The 20,000-nt window shown below is 53.2% G+C and overlaps 2 protein-coding genes across 2 annotated transcripts in view; one reads left to right on the top strand and one right to left on the bottom strand.

The window, feature by feature from the left end:
* LOC119111859 (uridine phosphorylase 1) overlaps positions 1-2,097 on the top strand; it is a 7,929-nt gene extending 5,832 nt beyond the window's left edge. The window contains exon 6 of the mRNA XM_037235695.1: positions 1,891-2,097. Within this exon, the coding sequence (XP_037091590.1) occupies positions 1,891-2,079 (189 nt within the window). The 3' untranslated portion in view covers positions 2,080-2,097. The remainder of the gene's footprint in view (positions 1-1,890) is intronic.
* Positions 2,098-9,006: 6,909 nt separating this feature from the next.
* LOC119111858 (unconventional myosin-Ia) overlaps positions 9,007-20,000 on the bottom strand; it is a gene marked incomplete in the record, with an annotated part of 106,475 nt that continues 95,481 nt past the window's right edge. Inside the window, 9 exon segments of the mRNA XM_037235694.1 lie at positions 9,007-9,132; positions 11,308-11,462; positions 11,681-11,874; positions 12,785-12,937; positions 13,694-13,829; positions 15,654-15,760; positions 16,087-16,305; positions 18,419-18,568; positions 19,666-19,882. Coding sequence (XP_037091589.1) covers positions 11,339-11,462; positions 11,681-11,874; positions 12,785-12,937; positions 13,694-13,829; positions 15,654-15,760; positions 16,087-16,305; positions 18,419-18,568; positions 19,666-19,882 — 1,300 coding nt within the window.

Raw genomic sequence — 20,000 nt, 5'->3', positions numbered from 1 at the left:
ATTGTAATAGACTCAAATCGAATCAACATCGACTTCTCTTTGGTTAAGACGGGCGAAAGGGTGACGTCTAGCCCAATAACACTGATTCTTATGAGTTTAACCACCTTATCGTTTGACGGCTGCAAGGATAAACTTTGTATCTGACTTTTTTCGTCTGCAAAAGAGGCGAGTGTTTGAAGTCAAGCTCTAGGTATGCACGGTGTTGGGACTGTGTCAATGGCATGACGTTTTGAGTTACTTAATGGTTGATGGGTGGCAGCATTACTATCAAACAATAAACAATGACTACTGGCCTGCAACATATCTTTTCCCCCACAAATTGACTGAAATTTGACAGAAAAGAGAACATGATGACAATGCCAAGTTAATGCATGTACTCACTTTGCGTCAATTTTGCCGAAAATTCAAGTGTTTTTTGGCAGATGATTTTGCGCTGCCGTCCCGTGAAGCGTACCGTGTCCGTCCGGCCGGGCGGGGGCGCCACTTTATATACTCTCGGGAGGGGGATGAAGCCCCCAATGTTGATTTAAGCCTCTCTCAAGCCTCCTCTGAGCCCCGCCAATATTTTATATACTTTCGGGAGGGGGATGAGGCCCCCAATGTTGACTTGAGCCTCTCTCAAGCCTCCTCTGAGCCCGCCAATACTTCTGAGCAAAGATAAGATACTGGGCCAGGTGAATGCAGAGCAATTATCTAAGCCATTGATATACAGGAAGCAGATAGCTAAATATAACACTGTTCGTTAAGTGTTAATTTTGTACCCAAAAGTATCATGTGGCTACCTAATGTTTTTGTCGTGCTTACTACTTCACATGCTTAGCCAGCCGGCAAATGTCCAAGAAGATCAAAAATGATGACGCCTGGACTTGGATAAACAACACTTGATTGCAGTATGTGTCGGCTTTTAAAAGTACGGGGTGGCTCGGATAAAAATTAACGCATGTTTTCCCCGACAGTGGTAAGTGTATATGCCGCATAATCGTGACTGTGGTGGTTATGGAACACAATGAATAACAGCAGTACTCATCAGTGATCACTTACTAAGATTTACTTAGATATTTTTCACACCCTATTCTAAGTTTTTTTCTCGAAAAGGCTGCTAACATGAATTTGAAATGGAAAGTTCTGTTTCCGCAGGAAACAGTTTCAAACCCCCAAAATATTGAAGAAGTACTTTAAATTCTACCTTCGAGGATGCAAATTCGAGTGGCTTAAATCTGGGGAGGAATCGGGTTTTAAGGGTAGGTTAAGTCCACCTTTTCGGTTGAGCCTCCCAACCGATTTGAGAAAGTTACACCCTTGCGGCCGAGCGCGCAGTTCCCGTCCGGTTAAGCGAACAGGTCCCGTCCGGCCGAGCGTGTGGCTTCCGTCCGGTTGAGCGTGCGGTTCACGTCCGATTAAGCGTGCAGTACCATTTGCGACCGAGCGTGCAGCTCCTGCCCAATTAAACGTGCAGTTCTCATCTGGCCAAGTGTGCAGTTCCCATCCGGGCAAGCGTGCATTTCCCGTCCGATTGAGCGTGCAGTTCCCATCCGGTTGACAATGCAGTGCCATTTGCGGTCGAGCGGGCAGTTCCCGTCCGGTTGAGCGTGCAGTTCCCATCCGGTTGAGCGTGCAGTTCCCATCCGGTTGACAATGCAGTGCCATTTGCGGTCGAGCGGGCAGTTCCCGTCCGGTTGAGCGTGCAGTTCCCATCCGGTTGACAATGCAGTGTCATTTGCGGTCGAGCGGGCAGTTCCCGTCCGGTTGAGCGTGCAGTTCCCATCCGGTTGACAGTGCAGTTCCCATCCGGTTGAGCGGGCAGTTCCCATCCGGTTGACAGTGCAGTACCACTTGCAGCCGAGCGGGCAGTTGCCGTCCCGTTGAGCGTGCGCTTCCCGTCCGCCGCAGGTCAAGACAGACAAGCAGCTGCTGATGGAGTGGCAGGAGTACCCGCAGCGGCTGGTGGCGCGTTACATCCGGAGCCATCTGGGTACAGACCAGGCGGAGCCGCTCGCCAAGGCGCCTGCCGGCATCCGCTGCCTGAAACAGCTCCACCTGACCCGTCAGGCCTCCGAGCATTTCACCAGCTCCGAGTAGACAGGCTGCAAGGGCGGTCTCTGCCCGTGCCACCCCGGTAGCCTCTGCAGCGACGGCCGTTGGCTCCAGGGCCGTCCCGCTTGTAGCACGGCTGTTGAGGCCGGTAGTTCCAGGTGCTTCGGCGACCGCTGGCATCAGCTGTGCTGTCACGGGTACGTGTGCTGCCCTGCTGCCACGCAAATCTGTGCACATGCGTAGCGCTGAGAAAGACCGCCGATACTGTCGACTAGTGCTTGAGGAAGGTCTCGGCTTTATAGTGAGCTTTGGTTTTATGATCTTTTGCAATACCTGACCGTGCGAAAACCTTCAAAAGACTAGCGACATATTAAGCCCAGCTCAAACGTAAGGCAACCAACATTCCTCAGTGACGTCAAATCATCAAACCTACAGATCTTCCCAGGATACTGTACTTTGTTATCGATCTTCACCGTCAGTTCGTCAATGCTAACAGATATAACTTCATGTGATAGGTTTTAGAGCAATGAAGTTAACACTAATTCCTGAGAAACAGACATACTGAAGTCTTTCTAAGAATCAAAACTTAACGAAGCTATTTTTACTGGGTGGTTGAGATATGATGGCAGCATCATATATATAAACATCGCTCGAATGTCGCCTTCATACGTTATGCGAGTATCCACACCTTGCGGGTAGAAGTTAGAGGTGTGTATACTAACTTACCATAAGACGATGTCAGTCCGAAGAATCATTACATCCGTTAACAATGCAAATGATGCTGTTCGAAACTCACAACATTCCATATGGGGAACACCAAGCTGTTGCGCCAGATAGGGCGAAATGAATGTTCATTAGAATTGGCTTTGAATTTAGTGGCATACAGTACTGAAAAGAATAGATGGACTAGCGCCACTGAGGCGCTGTTTCTGTTGCGGTTTGGTACTTAACGCAGAAGGAATGTTTTTAAATGATACCAACATACAAAGGCCAAGTACCTTTGCTTATAGAAAGCGCACATTTTCCTTTCGTTTATTGAAACCATACGTTTTCTTGGATTATGCATAATTTGTTCGTGTACTGAGGTACTAGTTCGCAGCTCCTCGTCCAGGAATACTGGTTTTTGCTAGCCTGTCCGCGTGTTCTTTTGGTCCAATGCTATGACGGCAATAGCCGTTATTTTTAAGTATTAGGAGACTATGAGAGCTCGCTCATTGGCTGTGCAGCTGAACCACTGACGTCATGGTCGCTTGGACGAGTCCATTTCGCACATGTCGGGACATTTTTGAGGCGATGCCATCGGCCCGCCTTCCGACGTCTCGGCCGACGGAGACATTGACGGTATTTTCCTTTAAATGGGATCTTAAGGCTCTCAGCGCACCATGCCTCGAGCAATGGCAAGCTCGTTCAAACTGTGATTTCTAATCAAGTACCCTTGAGTGTCATGCGCCTTCGTAATTTTGCGATCTATCAACATTTCTGGTAAAATAAGTCATGCCGAGGTTGATGAATATCTGGTCGGTGACACTCCACGAAAATAAATTTTTAATGTGCGCAATGAAGGCCCGGAAGAGTGTTCCAAGCCCAGGTGCGCCAACGCTCGTCGTTTTAATGTGTTCCACGTCCACGCCGATGGGGTTTGTATCACACCCACCTCGAACGGTGCGGCTTATTTCGCGATATTCAAGCACGAGCCCACGCTTTTGGTAGAAATTTCACATGCATGGATGCACGCATGCCAGTGGACGAGCTCTCAGAGGTCCCTAATGCTGGAAAAAGTGATGATGCTCCTGGCGACTGCAGGCCGATGGAGGCAGATGCAGGGCATGTGCACGGTTCTTCGAGATATGGCAGGTGCTGGTTATAGGGCCTGGGATCAAGTGGGATTCGTTTCAATTCATCTGTGGGCAAGTTGGTGATTTGTGTAATATTCTCGGTATGAGCTTCTCGGGATGAGGGATGATATGTTCGTAGCCAGATTTGCGAATAAGGGGACTTTGCCCCCCCCCCCCCCACCGGCCATCGGGAGGCGGCGTGGCCCGTCTCTCACCACACGGCTTTGAATATTATGCGGCCATTGTGCTCGCCTGGCGTTAGTTTTTACACAAGGCTTCCGCCTGTTAACTCTGCTACCGCCCACAGGTGTTATGGAGTCCTTATAAGGAGTGGAGGATGACTGGCTTTAAGCCATGTACGGGTCACACACCAAATTTGTTCCTTACCATTGGTGGGATTCGAACCAGGGTCGTCTAATATAGTCCAGTGCACTTCAAGCTGAGCTAACCGGAAAGGACATGTCCCCTGCTTGTCTTTCCCGGCTAGTTCAGTTCGTAGAGCACTGGCCTCTCCATCAGAAGACTCTGAGTCGAATCCCAGCTATTCCAAGGCGAGAGTTTGGACTGTGACTCGTGCATGACTGGCAGCCAAACGTCATTGTCAGGACTTCATAACACCTAACGGAGGCCGGAGAGCGGACTGGTCGAAACGCTACACAAATCCTAGCACCCCAGGCGAGGACAACAGCTCGGACAATTACTCTCTACGCGGTGTTGATGCCTCGTCTCGGTCCTTCCGTAAAACGACTGCGTTTGGGGGTGGTGAAAGCAAACGATGCAGCTGATTAGCACGCCTTCCGTCCGCTAGCAATTAGCAACTCAGTCCGACAAGTGTTGGTATGCACTATTTGAGCAGAAGCTGTTAGTGGTGCTGGTTACTTATCTGCGTGGACATCAGTGCGGTATAGTTCTATGTCATGTTGGGTTTCCAGACGAGCAAACCGATGTTGGCGAACAGTGATAAGGGGAGACGCGCCGAAGTCCGCCGTTCTGCTGGTGACGAGGGCGGGGCAAACTGATCCCGTCTGTATGTCTGCGTCCACCGTGTGCAATCACTTAAAGGGTGGTGAGACAATGACTGCCTTTTTAGTTCAGGCATATGAATCACATGTGTGACGGTTAGTCTCCGTACTTTTGTCGCCGTGATTTATTTGCACAACCGCTTGTATATGTCAATTACACTGTCGCAACGTAGTATATCTGCATTGGTACACCCAATATACGACTAGTTGTGATGCTGTTTGGTCAACGGTGTTTTTACTCCTTACTGGTGAATCTAAATGAGGCGTGGATTTACCCAAACCAGCCCACATGGCGCATCTCCTCCAGTATTGTCGATGCCTGCCAAGTCTTTAGCACATGGTGATGACGATTGTACAGCCGTAAGCTGTGGCCCATCCTGCATTTCACCAATAAGTAACTGGGGCATGGTAAAACTCATAAAAATCGGCGCTGTGCATGTATTTTCGACAAGGTCAAAAATGTTTACGTCAACGCACTATTGTGCTAACCAAATATTCTTCCCTTGTGGTTCTGAAGGCGCGAAGGCGCTCTGAAGTGGGCGGCTATGCTGCTGAAGTCGGCCAATGCTCAACCGCTAAGGTTGAGGCCATTGTGAAGGCGATCCGAGGTCAAGATTGGGTAGGGTAAAATCTTGAAGTTAATTAGAATCCTACAGCGCATTACAATTTTGAAGTTCATCAACATATGTACGCCGTTAGAATCGCTCACACTCCGTCTGACAGCAGCACAGATCGCAGACCAGTACTGCCGAGGGCTCGGATGAAAGGGAGGCGTAATATCGCCACGACACTCGGAGCAAATCGAGTCGGCCAATGCCAGCCGCATGGGACCGGTTCACTTGCACCGCACTACAGCCCGGGGTTCCCGTCTGGGCCAAAACGTTACGGTAGCCTTCCTGTCGCCACACCGATTGAGGACATGCGAGGTGTTAGGGGTCTCCCACTGGCGGCTTCTGAGCTGCTAGAAGTCTGACGTCATAGTTCTCCATCGACTGTATCAGATGTGACTGTTAGATGAAATGAAGTGCTGCAGCTGATGGCCGGTCGGTGGATGACTGTCGTCACAAGATTGTAGGTCTTTGGTTAGCCAAGATAGCAAATAAACGCGACACTGTCGTGGTGCGTTGGAGTTTTTGGTTATGCCGAAAATGTATGCCTGTTTTTGTCACTGACCTGATAAAGGATATGTTTCAATATATTTGAGAAAAAATATTTGAGCACCACACCGGCATGCCACGTCTCCAAAAGGTGCGTAAGGCAACAAAGTATGACAAATAGCATAAATTTGTAACGTATGGCAAACACGGTAAATGAGCAAAAGCCGCATAATAAATCAGTAAAGGCGCGATGGAAGCGCAATGGAAAGCATTTCACATACACACCAGACACGACATTTTTTCAGCCGGTTGCTAGAATCGGATAAGACGCGCGAGAAGCACATTCTTTCGGACGTTCCGTCATCCGATGCGAACACAGAAAATGAGAAAAAAAACAACAGCACTGTTTTAGAGAGCAGCCTAGTTTTACTGTGTACATTAAACAAAATGTACGTCCTACTTGGATTGGCTGTGACACAAACGAATCATAAGCAACTCAACTCATCTTACCTCCGAAAACTTGTTTCAAATCACGAAGTGCAATTGATTTAGGTCAGACTGACCAAGCACGAAAGATGATTTGCGCTTCTATGAGCTGTCTATCGCTCTTTGCTCCTCTCTCCGGCGGGTTTACTGCGCTCCGCAGGCTCTGCCGTGTTTTATCAAAGTGCAATGCGCTACGTCATTAGTCTTCTCTTTTTCGTGACTGTGGCGTCGGGCGGCTGAGGTACTCTAGGGTACTCTGACGCCCCCAAGAGTCCATCCGTGACTGTGGCGTCGGGCGGCTGAGGTACTCTAGGGTACTCTGACGCCCCCAGGAGTCCATCAGTGACTGTGGCGTCGGGCGGCTGATGGACCCCGGGCCTGAGGAACTGGCCACGGGCCAGCCCTCGTCCCGGTCGTCATCGCCGGCAGCGCACGTCTCCCGGTCAGAGGGACCGGTCATGGACCTGCTGGTGCACCACCAGATGGTGTCGCGCGTTCAGCTCCTGGGACTCAGGCTCCTGCTTCTTTCATTGGGTGTGGTTTCATCTTGCGGCGTTTTTCGTGCTTCCTTGTTTTTCGTGAAGACTATAAGATATATCTGAGTCACAGATGGCTGTGTATTATTGCATTTACACTGCAGAAAAGTGCAACCTACCACCAGGCCCCACCGCCACAACAGGTATTGGCAGTACAAACCGGGTCTGCCCATCACAACGTGGGCCGACATTACAAACCAGACCTGACCGCAACAACGCGGACTGGGTTGCGGTACAAACTGGGCCCGACCGTCACAGCGTGGGGGAACTGTACAAACCAGGTCGCGACAGCAGTGTGTACTTGCCTCCTTCCGTCTGTGTGCTCTATGAACAAAGGTGCTAACGTGACGGGTCCTGGTTGTGTGCCGATACCCCCCCACCCAAATATGGCCGTCGGTGGAAATGGAGCACAGCGGCGCGCGCTACAATCCGCCGTACAAAGTCTCACCGGTGATGCGTCCGTTGGGATGTCGACATCGCTTTGCTGCACGCTTTGGAAGAGCGTCGGAGCGGATGGGCTATGTACAGATGCAAAAGACACGAGTCCTATGACACATTTCGGAGGGACGCGGCTCGAATAAGACGGCATGTGTGCACCACAGGGTAAGCTAGTTGACGAAGGCAACGAAACGCAACAATGGAAGACACGTGCAATGCACATTAACAAACAAATACGCTTTCAGATCCGCGTCTTGACGGCCTCCCGTCGGTGGCTGCTTGGCAGGTAGGCTGGCTAGCCCCGGCCGTCAGACCGACGCTGACAGTCAGCTGGGGCCCAACCCCGAGCCCACCCCGCCCGTGGACGGCGCCGGACGTGTTTTCCCAAGCGCAGAAAGCAGACAACTCAGACGGCCGCGGCCAAATCTGGACCGTAATACAAGATTGAGTGGCCCGGTGAACAGAATGCAGACAACAGCAGAATGACGCGTCAAAAACAAGGTCGCTATCTTCGGGGAGAGCAGGTCTCACCCAAACTGCGGTTAATCGGTTCCATGCTGCTGGAACAAAACAAATGCCCATATGTTACCGGGTACATAAAAATAAGGGTGCGGAGATGCTCGGTAACGCTAGCAAACTTTCCAAGAGATTGTCTGAGCACAATACAGCTGCTACTATGTCCAGCAAAGAACATGTGGTAGCATGCCACCAATTGGCGCCTAGACTATCCTCATAAGTCATGAACATACAAACAAATTGGTGGGTTTTCTTGACAACATAGGAGTTTCTAAGTCGTAGACTTCAATGTCTCATTTAAAGCTCCGCCTATGTCCAACCAAAATGTTCGGGGTAAAAACACGCTGAAAATGACAACGTATCGTTAAACCACATGTCAGTAACAAGGCAGTGGCAAACAAAGCTCACTTGCAAATGCATACGCGTTCACGAGGCGCCAGCACAATGATACAAAACTGATGAATTCATGGCACCGTTTAGCTGCACAGCAGCGCTACAGCTTCGTCTGCAGCCGCGGCAGATCCAGAGACAGTGCTCCAGTCTCGGCCGACCAGCAGACCGTGCTTCAGTCTCGGCCGACCAGCAGACCGTGCTTCAGCCCCGGTCGACCAGCAGACCGACCGTCATCCTCGGCCGACCAGCAGACCGTGCTTCAGCCTCGGCCGACCAGCAGACCGTGCTTCGGCCTCGGCCGACCAACGGACCGTGCGCCGACCGCAGCCCAGGTGGTCCGCTTCAGCAGCCGACACCACTGGACCGGCCGACGGAGTGGCGGCCGTTCCGGGAGCGCCTCTTGGACGGACTGCAGCGTGTTCAGAGGGTCTCTTGGACAGACCGCAGCGCGCTCAGAGGGCCTCTTGGACAGACCGCAGCGCGCTCAGAGGGCCTCTTGGACACACTGCGGCGCGCCCAGAGGGCCTCTTTGACAGACTGCAGCGCGTTCAGAGGGACCCTTGGACAGACTACGGCGCGCTCAGAGGGCCTCTTGGACAGACTGCGGCGAGTCATAGGGCCCTTGGTTAGGCTGCGGCAAAGCCATAGGGCCCCTTGGACGACCGGGGCACACCAGAGGGTCTTGGAGAGGATGTCGTCCACTCCCAGGACCCTGGGCAGCTGGCCTCGGCGCCCGGCGACCGACTCGTCCCTGTCGCAGGCGAGGCTGCGATCCCTGCGGGAGCAGAACGCACAGGTCATCGGCACGGCCGCGACCCCTGCGGGAGCAGAACCACCGGTCACCGACACGGGACCGCGATTTCTGTGGGAGCAGAACCCACCGGTCAAACCGACACCGCCGATCGAACCCGCGGAGCAAGCCCAGGTCCGCGACCAGCCCTGGACCCCGCGGTAGCAGAGCCCATCAGTCACTGCCGCCGCTCGGAGACGGCGGCATGCGCAGCACAATACTCACACGCGGCAAATGACATAACAATATTTGTAATGTAATGCATATAGAGCCTCTTCTTTTTTAATGAAATGTATGCAATGCTGCAACTTTTCTTTCTTGATACAGAGAACCTATGTTGCGATGTTGCAAACTTTTCTTTCTCTCGCTATAGATTTCCTCTTTTTCCCAGGTGCTCGCTCTGCATGATATAGCAACTAAAAAAACTCACCGAATTATTTGGTGTAACACAGACCTTACTGGGAGGAAGTGTCATTAATTGACTTTCCTATAAACGCGGCATTTAAGACGTTACGCTAAGTTTGACAGAGACCAAACAAACAAAACTGACCACATGTTTCTTGTTATTTATTTCCTGGTGTGGGAAATGTGTGAAAAATACGTCATAAAATTACAGCCCCTGCAACCTTATGGTAGGATACATTTTAAAACCCCATCGTGTACGCCCAATCTTCAGAGCGAATGGGAACAAAGGTCTTTTATAGCAACAGAAGGGTGTCACGCCCTCTAGCCCCTCTGGAATTTGTCTTTTTCCAAACATTTGCTTTTCATGCTGCAATATCCCTGAAAATTCGGGTGCTAACACGACGCCATGGAATACCAGTATGCTACGGCGGTACCAACATATACCAACACACACAGCACTGTGAGTCGGAGTAAAATTGCAAGTGCTGAAACATCTGATGGGCTAAGCCAAGTGCGTTGCTGGACGCGGTAACATAAATTAGCAAGCGTGTCAGTAACCACAGGCTGCCGCTCTTTTCACTCTCTTATTTTTACAAGTTACTCTCCGCCGTTTGGATTTTTAAGTGTCAATTATCGTGTGAACGTCCTACTGTCGTGTGAGCAAACAGTTTGCTCAACCCCAACCCCAGATCTCGGCAATGGCTAAGTCCGTCATCCCGGCTATCACACAACACGTGTGACGGGCTAACATTGGTCTGCTGAGCCCTACCAAGGGCTAAGTCATCCCGGCTATCACGCAACACGTGTGGCGTGTTAACATTGGTCTGCTGAGCCCTACCAAGGGCTAAGCCATCCCGGTCATCACACAACACGTGTGGCGTGCTAACATTGGTCTGCTGAGCCCTACCAAGGGCTAAGTCATCCCGGTCATCACACAACACATGTGGCGTGCTAACATTGGTCTGCTGAGCTCTACCAAGGGCTAAGTCATCCCGGTCATCACACAACACGTGTGGCGTGCTGACATTGGTCTGCTGAGCGCTACCAAGGGAGCACGGTTCCCCACAGCCTGTTCCCGCGGCCACTGAGCAGCCGACCATGGACCCGGTGACGGTGCACGCAGCATCGGGAAACGCAGTCAAGGTGGCCTCAGTCTCCTGGTCAAGTTGTGGATAACATATGTGGCGACGAAAGTCGGACGTGAGTCACACTCAATCGATGGTTCGATGCATATGAATCGCGCGTTTGACGGGCGCCATCGACGTGATGGCCCGTGACGACGGCACATCGAATTGAGTAAGTGACGTCATCTTACTCGAGTGTGACGTGACCTTAGTCAGTGAGTGATGTCATGTACAACATGACAAAATGACGTTCATTTCTTGCTTTGTCACGGTTTGCCGTTTCTCGCCTGGTTTCACAATGGCAAATAGCGGCGTCCCCCATTTAGTCACATTTTGCACATTTCTACATGCTCACTAGGCGGAAACATATGCCTTAATGTCAATGACACGTATGGCCAAACTACAAACAGGAGCCTTTGCGTTTTGTAAACCCGTCAACTTTATGCTTGGATGCGCATCTCTACTTTGTGCCTATCGGACAGCTTGAAATTCACGTAATACGTTCATAGAATCAACCCGTAGACAGCTTTTACCCTACCGGCATATGGAAACAGTTAAAAAAAGAATCAGTTTCAATGCCTATGAACGCTGACGACACATTAAACCATTTCAATAGTTGTCAGGATCATACCTTTTCAACAACACTAGCAGGAGGCGTGCTCTCATAAGATCACTTCCATCTTGTTGGCTCGCCTAATGATCCGGATCTGACCCGGTGGCGTATCCGGGTGACCGGAAGCCTTGAAAGAGAACACCACATCACTCTGGCCGAAATTCGCCTCGAACCTGTAAGCACAAAACATCGTTGAGGACAAGGAACAGCTTGCCGTATCGCGCGGGCAACGTTACCAGCCCAGACCACGGGTGAACACGTCCAAGGGCATCGCAGCGCAGCCCATTCAGGTCGTTAGGACCGTGTCGCCCTCCCCCGCGACCAGCAGACGGCGGATGCTGGTCCGCGACCTCCCCCGTCCAGCTGCTCTCCAGGCGACCAGGCCACTCACTCGGTGTCGATGTTGATGTCGGGTGGCTTGCCCGTGGCGTTCTGAATGACCAGGAAGAGTTTTGTGACGATCTCGATGACGTGGCCCGTCTGGAAGACGAGGTCGCCTTTGCGGTGCTTGGAACCGGCCTCACCACCCAGCAGGCAGCCGGGCAGGTTGGGCTCCTCCACCGGCACGTCACGTGACGGCGACAACTGTCGGCAGGAGTATGGCTCGGAGCGCCGCGGCGCGGGACACGGTACGGAGCACAGCTCAGAGCACGGCTCAGAGGACAGCTCAGAGGACGGCTCAGAGCACGGTTCAGAGGACTGGTCAGAGGACGGCTCAGAGCACGGCTCAGAGCACGGCTGCACTCAGCGGCACTGCTCAGAAGCACAACGGCTCATCGCACGTGCTCAGACACGGCTCATCGCACCTGCTCAGAGCACGGCTTCAGCTCACGCTCAGCGCACGGCTCAGAGGACGGACTCAGAGTGACGGCTCATAGGACGGCCTCAATCACGGCTCACGGCACGCCTCAGAGACGACTCTATGAAGGCTCAGCGCACGGCTCAGAGCATTCCTCATCACAGCGCACGGCTCGAGGACGGCTCAGAGACGGCTCAGAGCACGCTCAGCGCACGGCTCAGCGCACGGCTCAGAGGACGGCTCAGAGGACGGCTCAGAGCACGGCTCAGAGGACGGCTCAGAGGACGGCTCAGAGGACGGCTCAGCGCACGGCTCAGAGCACGGCTCAGAGCACGGCTCAGCGCACGGCTCAGCGCACGGCTCAGAGGACGGCTCAGAGGACGGCTCAGAGCACGGCTCAGAGGACGGCTCAGAGCACCGGTGCGGGGCGCTGCTCGGAGTGCGGTTGAGACCTGACTGGGTGTACGCCTGAGAACACATCTCAGGGCACGGCTCAGGGCACACGGGGCTGGCTGTCACTTGCTTCGGCGGATACACCTGACGGCTCGGAACACAGCGGTGGAGTATCAGGCACGACACTGCCGCACAATTTCTCCAGCATTCCGCTCGTGAGGAGCGTCTGCTCTGTGCCTCGCGCACAGCCGGTGCGTCGGCGGCCGACCCGGCGCCGAAGAGGAGGGGGAGCGAGGCACTCACAGCGCGCACATGGAAGACGGCGATGTCGTCCAGGAATGGGCTGAGCGAGATCCGGTAGATCTCGGGCGCCGGGATCCGGTACTTGATCTGCATCGTCCGCTGGTCCAGGATCAGCATCGAGCTCGTGCTCAACACAAACAGGACTGGAACGAACTGTGGCGGAGCGCTGGCGTCATCGCACCGGTCAAACAGCCCCCCCCCCCATCCTCGCTGGTCTAAACCGTCACCCCCCTTCCCGCTCTGTGGGGTCTGGGACACAGCCGACGTCACCGGGGCTGCGGTGACGGGCATGGTCAGTCGGTTGGCAGTTGGGACAAGCGGGTCGCTGAACCCGGAGCTGTAAGACAACCGACCTATATGGAGCACGCGTTTTGATTGTATAGTCGTAAAAAGCTGCCCAAAATGTGCCTAGCCGTCCCAAATGTGAGTTGTGACACTCCTGAGTTCAGGCGTTGCCTATTCAGCTTCGTTTCAGTCATGAGCCGCTGCGCACATTTCTGGACTACACCCACATATAGCCAGTAGTTCAAGGGATATCTTACCCTAAAAATCCATAGCTTATCTCCTGCATTATAATTTGATTGCAAGCATGAAAGATCAAGGACCTTAAAACCAGCATTCCACAACATATACAGCTACTAGCCACATTTACTGGAAGTGAAACAGACTGCGTCGTGGAGATTTTTGAGCTTGGAAATAGCATCACCCTGTCACCTCCCACCGCCCGCATTAATGTTTAAACATGCGCATACCATTCGTAGCGGTGTACGAGCGCATTCATATGGTTAAGTGGCCGAGCGACGCTCCAGCCATGTCATTCCATTTCAAAAATACTGGGCTTGTCAACTCACTCCACCAACACGGCTTCACAGCGTCTCTCGCGCGCGGCAGTCACCGGGGCGTTAGTACCTTTCCGCTGGAGCGTGCGATTTTGTTAATGATGTCGGCGAACACCACGTACTGGTCGTTAGTGTCTGCCGACATCTTCTTCCAGTGACTGTTCTGACGCAGTCGCACGTAGTCGCCGAGAAACGGGTGGCCGATGCTGGAACGGCCGGCGTCGGTCCTGCGTTAGTGGGAGCGCGCAGCGACGAGGAGCGGCGGGCGTCCGGTCCAGGCCCGGCCAGGGCGGTTAGTGTCACTCATCAGGCATCGCAGCTGGTGTTAACAGCTCACACAGCGCGCGAGCGCGCAGCCATCGCAGCCGGTGTTGACAGCTCACACAGCGCGCGAGCACGCAGCCACCGCAGCCGGTGTTAACAGCTCGCAGCACGAGCGTGCGGGCACCGTCGGCGCCGCGTCACCGCCCTGCTGGCAGCGCTACGAAAGGCGGAACACCGGTGCGCTGACATGGCTTGTCTTTGGCTATAGGGGTTCGTTTTATAAACTTTGTGGCTTTGATGGCCATTGCAATAAAATCACGTGTCATTGGCACATTAACCCTAGAGCCATTCAAACGAACATACTCCTGTGCTGTATCCCGCTTTGCAGATGAATCACGTATGCGGAGGCCTCAGGGCGGAAAACGGAAAAAAACGCGTCCGCTTAAACACATCGTTTACGTGTTTTGTCAACGCACTTCGACGATGCCAATGCCCTCCGCAGGTCCCGCACACGTGGCGCGTGACAAACCATGTACTCAAGCGCTCTGAGCCACTCAATGGTGTTTTGATTAGCTGCAACGCTGCCTATCCGCTTCCGTGATACTCATTTCCGTAATTTTCTCACCATTCCATTTATGCCAATTCTAAAATTTTGATTCAGGCAGGCCAGTTTTTCATGATTTCGGTCGTTCCTCCGTCTCTCATAGCGCAATGACCAAGACAGTTGACATTAAAAGCTATGCAATTCATCTCCGTATAATCTTGTTAGCATGGCTCGTCCTTTTGGACGGCATGCCTGTATGTATTTCACCTTACGATGCAGTTCAGTTATTAAGCAAACTCATGCCGTGGTGCCTCGCTGACAGTCCCGTTACGCGGTGTGCGGAGTTGTGCAATGCAATCCAGGCAGTGCCCACGACTCATCAGCTGTTGAAGGCCACTCGCAGGACAATGCAGCGTTGCTTTGTTTGCGATCAGGAAATGAGTGAGCTTTTTGTACCTGAGCTAGAGGGCCAGCGCTCAGCGCGAGCCTTTCATGGGAGCCCGGCTCACACACCAGAACAACTATTATCAAGAGGCCCACTCTCGGAACGGTGCTGCGGTGACAGCATGCTTGGCCGCTCTGCTCTGCGTCAGCCACCATTCAGCGGACAGCGAGCCTCGTGCGCTGGTCCTCCCGTGGACAACACGCTAAATTGTTAGTGCGTGCCGTCACACAAAGGGAGGCGGGCGGGGCAGTTGGTGTTAGTGCGTGCTGCCACACAGCTGCCGCAGGCTCTGTGACCTGTCGAGGCAGGCAGTCGGTGTCTCCGTCCGAGCCGCGCCTCGTGGGCAGCACCAGCACGCGCAGCACCACGACCGACCTGTCCGTTGCTGCGGTTCACTTTGTTCACAACAGCCGCGAAGACCACGTGTCGGTCATCCCAGTTGAGGTTCACATACTTCTTCCAGAACACGTTTTTTCTGAGCTTGACATAGTCTCCACGGAAGTGCTTGTTCGAGCTAATGCACATAAGATCATACAATGCTGATAATTTACATCCCTTATCGATTACATATGCAGATTGCCACGAATATCAACAACGAAAATGCGCAGGCAAAATCAAATGTTGGGGAACGCCAGCGCAAACAACGGTACTAAAAGGTGCCGGGGGCATTAAAATTTATCTAAGCTGACCGCTCATATTGTCGCATACTGAAGTGTATGAGTAAAGTTACCCGTCAAAAATCAAGGCTTCACGTAACAGTGGTGACTGGTCGCTCACCTCTTTGCGTAGGATGCCTTCCGGCCCTTGAAGATGATGCTGGACGTCACTTTTTCCCTCATGCGATTTCTGGACGTCTGGTCGAAGCGCATTCTGTACTTGTGGCACTGCAAATAACCAACCGATATCACGTACATGCCGGAGATAAAACGATTTCCTAACGTTTACTGAAGTTACAATTAGCACCTATCAAAACGGAACTATGCTATGTAACAGGAAAAGATCAAACGATATGTAGTCAAATGTTCCTTCAACATTCGAATTTACATAGGTATGTGAGCCATGTGCAAGCATACCAAAATACTTAACAGATTCGCAATACGGCTGTGACGTATGCAGACCGTAACTAGCCCGTCTCCAGCTCTGAAGTTCGCCATGGACACGTGCACCGAGCCGCTGGACACCGGCGGCGTTGAGCGCGCCGCCCTCGTACCCGCCACTTGTGGTAGAGCTTGTAGAGCAGGGCGCTGGTCTGGTGGCAGAGGGGCGGCGCGCGGGGCCAGTCCCGGCTGAGGGGACTCTCGGACGGCAGGTGGTGCGCCAGCCGCAGCAGGAAGCGACGCCGCTTCCAGCAGCGGTAGGCGCGCTGCACCAGTCGCGCCGCCCACTCGGTCCGTCGGCGCTGCTTCATCACGCGCAGCTCCTCCTTGGCCTGCGACGCGGCGCCGGGGCGAGATGATGAGCTGACCGGCACCCAGTCCGGCCAGGTCACCGTGCAGGCCGGCCACAAACCGGCACAACAACACTGTCGACCGGCACCCAGCCCGGCCAGATCACCGTGCAGGCCGGCCACAAACCGGCACAACAACACTGTCGACCGGCACCCAGCCCGGCCAGACCACCGTGCGGACTGGCCACAGACTGGCAGTGAACGGGCATGAACGTACCGCCAGCGAGGAGTGCTCAGTCCGATCAGATTATCCCAATTCAGGCTGCAGAGTTACACGCATCTGTGCGCGAAGTCTGTCTTTCAAAATTCCACGCCCAGACACGGGTCGCAGGAAGCCAGCCGTTCACCCAGGCATACTGAGCTGAAGTGTGAGTATATTTGAACAGGCCCCAGTTATCAGAATGATTTGCTGAGCCAAAGTACTTGGGTGACTTCGGCAAGGACTGAACAGGGCGGGGGGGGGGGGGGGGTCAGGCCCCTCCGCCACCCCCCGCACAACCACGTAAGACCTGGACAGCGTTCCCAGCTCTGCATCCACTGTTGATGTCCCAGGTCAGAACTATCCCGTCTATTTGGGCAGTACCGAGCGGGCGTGATTGTGATAATGTCGAGCAACGAGAACGCGTCTCTGGCGCCGACCTGACGCCGTCCAGAAGAAGAGCTCGCCGCCTACTCATGGGCGGCGGTCTGGTGTATCTGTAGTCAACACAACACCAGCTCCTCACCGCTGGGTGCGGTCGACGGTCCGCCAGAGACGGGGGGGGGGGGGAGGGGGCGGGACTCAAGACACGATGGTTCGCACGTTCGACGGGCGCGTCAGCCCACTGCCCGAACGCTAACTACACATCAGCCAACACGCCACTGCCAGCACGCTCTCCAGTCTCTCATAATGTGTCGAGCACCATAATACATTTTTGATTGTGAATGCATAATAGATGTTCGTCATTGGTCTTTCGTCAGTTCTTTATAGTGAATGTTCAATGTTCAAAACAAAAACAATGAACGACAAAAGCATTCAACTAAATCATCTTATCAAGGCGATATCGGTCTGAACTGTAACTTTGCTCCTGATGCGTAGATACTTCCAGAAGCTTATTCAACCCTCAAAATGTATGTCTATGAGAGGTGGTTCAGACCTTCTAGATACAGAGCTACAACAGTAACGACAGGCATATCGCCAATGGACTGTGCGGCTTTATACTGTGCTCCATCTAGGTGCCAGCCGACGCTGCGGCCCCTGTGTCAGTGCGCCAGGTTCTATGTGTCCGTGCATCGATGTGCGAGGACGTGGTGGTGGTGGGATAGTTAAGGGTAGCGCTCCAGGGGCGACCCATACTTGGCAGCGGCCCAAGGGCACCCCGTGATGGGCGGCGGCCCAGGGGTACCCCGTGCTGCGCAGCGGCCCAGGGGCGGCCCGTACTGAACAGCGGCTCAAGGGCACCCCGTGATGGGCAGCGGCCCAGGGGAACCCCGTGCTGGGCAGCGGCCCAAGTGCCCCGTACTGGGCAGCGGCCCGGGTGCAGTTCGTGGTCGGCTGAGTCAGGGTCGGGTCTACAGGGCGCGGCGGCCGCCGGCGACAGACCAGTCGTCCCAGGTTCCAGTGGCTTAGCACGGACAGCACCGCTGACCCCTGGCCGTGCTCGCCCAGTATTCGGGTTTGCTGTAAATGCAGGCAGGCTGCTCACACGCGCGCCCAAGTGCGCCCGACGCCTCCGTGGCGGCGACACAGACGCACACATAAGCACACACACACGCACACACGCACACACGCACGCATGCACTCACATGCACACACACACACACACACACACACACACACACACACACACACACACACACACACACACACACACACACACACACACACACACACACACACACACACACACACACACACACACACACACACACACACACACATAGTCTGAAAGGCGTCAGATGCAGGCTCGCGTAACGCCAAAACTTGTTACAAGTTGTTTCAGCGCCTGACAATGTAGCTGAGCTTTGTCTGTAAACTTAGTGCCAGTCTGATGACGCAGTTTTAAGATAGTTTTCCTGTGCTCATCACCGCAGTATTCCAGAGCCATCCACGGACCTTCCACGTTCTCCAGTTGGAGGCGATGATGATCTGAGATTTTCTCATGGCTTCGAATAGCCTGTGCTGCCTCCACCCTCGCCACGACTTCTGGATGAGCGTGGCTAGCTCGTGCAGCCTCTCTCGACGGAACTCTTCCAGCTCGAAGACCTGCAACATGTCTCAGTCTACCATGGAATATCGCGACTAGAGTCATTCTCAGTAATGAGCAGGTGCAGTGAGAACCAAGTGATCATAAATACGTACGCAACGACTGAGTTCGAACGGCTAACTTGCCGCGTACCGAATACGTTTAGTATGCTCACTGAATGCCCACTGGACATGTTAACAGCATGGAAAGTATCTCAGTGAGACTAGAACATCTTAGGTACACATAAAAGGTCATTTCTCCTACGTTGTCGTCGTCGAAACCGTCACGGCTTAAGGCTCGCTAGCCAAAGCTGGTTACCGAACCCAAAGTCTTTCCACATCGAGTGTTTGTGCAGAAAGCAACGTGTAAAAATGGATCGATCCTTGGCATTGATCAGGTGGAGGAATGACATGATAGCGCACTACTTGCTTCCACTGAACTGCTAAATATGACAATGGTAAAAGGGGGCAGCTTGACTCATCTTCGAGGTTCTGAGAATAGCGAGTTGCTATTGTTTGAACAGCTATCAGTTCTTTCACCGGTCATTGCGTCGCTCTCCTTCATGCAGAGATCATTTTCGGTTAAGCCATGAACGTAAAAAGGCCAACAAACAACAGAATTTGGTTAATGCATCTTAAAACGCCTGCGAATATGGAATCTTTGTTGCTTTTTGAAATTTTCCGGTCGGTTCGTTTAGTTTTGCAGGAATTGGGTTGGAACAAACTTTGCTAAGCATAATTTGTGAGGAAGACCTGAATTCACCCCCATCTCAGTGAAATCCGTTTAAACGGAAAATTATCGTCTACCTATTTTTTGCACGCATGACCACGGCACCGTCGTGGCTTATTTCCGCCAACTCACTTTACTGGATGACAATGAAACGCCATAAAAGAGACGCCTTAGCGCAAATTCTGGAACGTGAATGCAATGTATTCCGCACGCTGATCCGCACATCATCCGCCCATTTTCGGTGCTCTGCCAACTTAATTATCCCTCTAGCTATTTTTACTTTTGTGAGCATCTGTGAACAAATGCAAAATTACCAGTAGTCAACCACACAAGTGCATCAAACACCAGTTGGCAGCCGGGCCGTTCACTTCCCAGTGGACCAGCTCACCGTTTCTGGACTTCGAATGAAGAGCTTGGTGCGGCCGAAGGCATACTCGGTCATGGAGATGGGGAGGTCGCGGAGCAGATAGGTTACGCCCTCAGCGGCAAGGCCGCACCAGGCCGGCCACGTGTGCAGCGAGAGCATCTTGTAGCGCGCCAGGAACGCCTCGTACGTCTGGCGGTAGGCGAACCCGGCGCGCTTGATGCGCACATTCTCCAGCAGGCTGGAAGGCAGAGAAGTGTGAGTTAGCCAGAACGCCCTCGGAGGGAGCTGGGAGCGAGCTATTGACGGCACCTGCTCGGAGGGAGCTGGGGCGAGCTACCGACGGCACCCGCTCGGAG

The sequence above is a fragment of the Pollicipes pollicipes genome, unplaced genomic scaffold (genome assembly GCF_011947565.3).
Source record: "Pollicipes pollicipes isolate AB1234 unplaced genomic scaffold, Ppol_2.1 Scaffold_7261;HRSCAF=8764_pilon_pilon_pilon, whole genome shotgun sequence".
In the NCBI taxonomy this organism is placed as follows: domain Eukaryota; kingdom Metazoa; phylum Arthropoda; class Thecostraca; order Pollicipedomorpha; family Pollicipedidae; genus Pollicipes; species Pollicipes pollicipes.
Note: the sequence above shows the minus strand (reverse complement) of the source record. Positions and strands in the feature narration are given on the sequence as shown.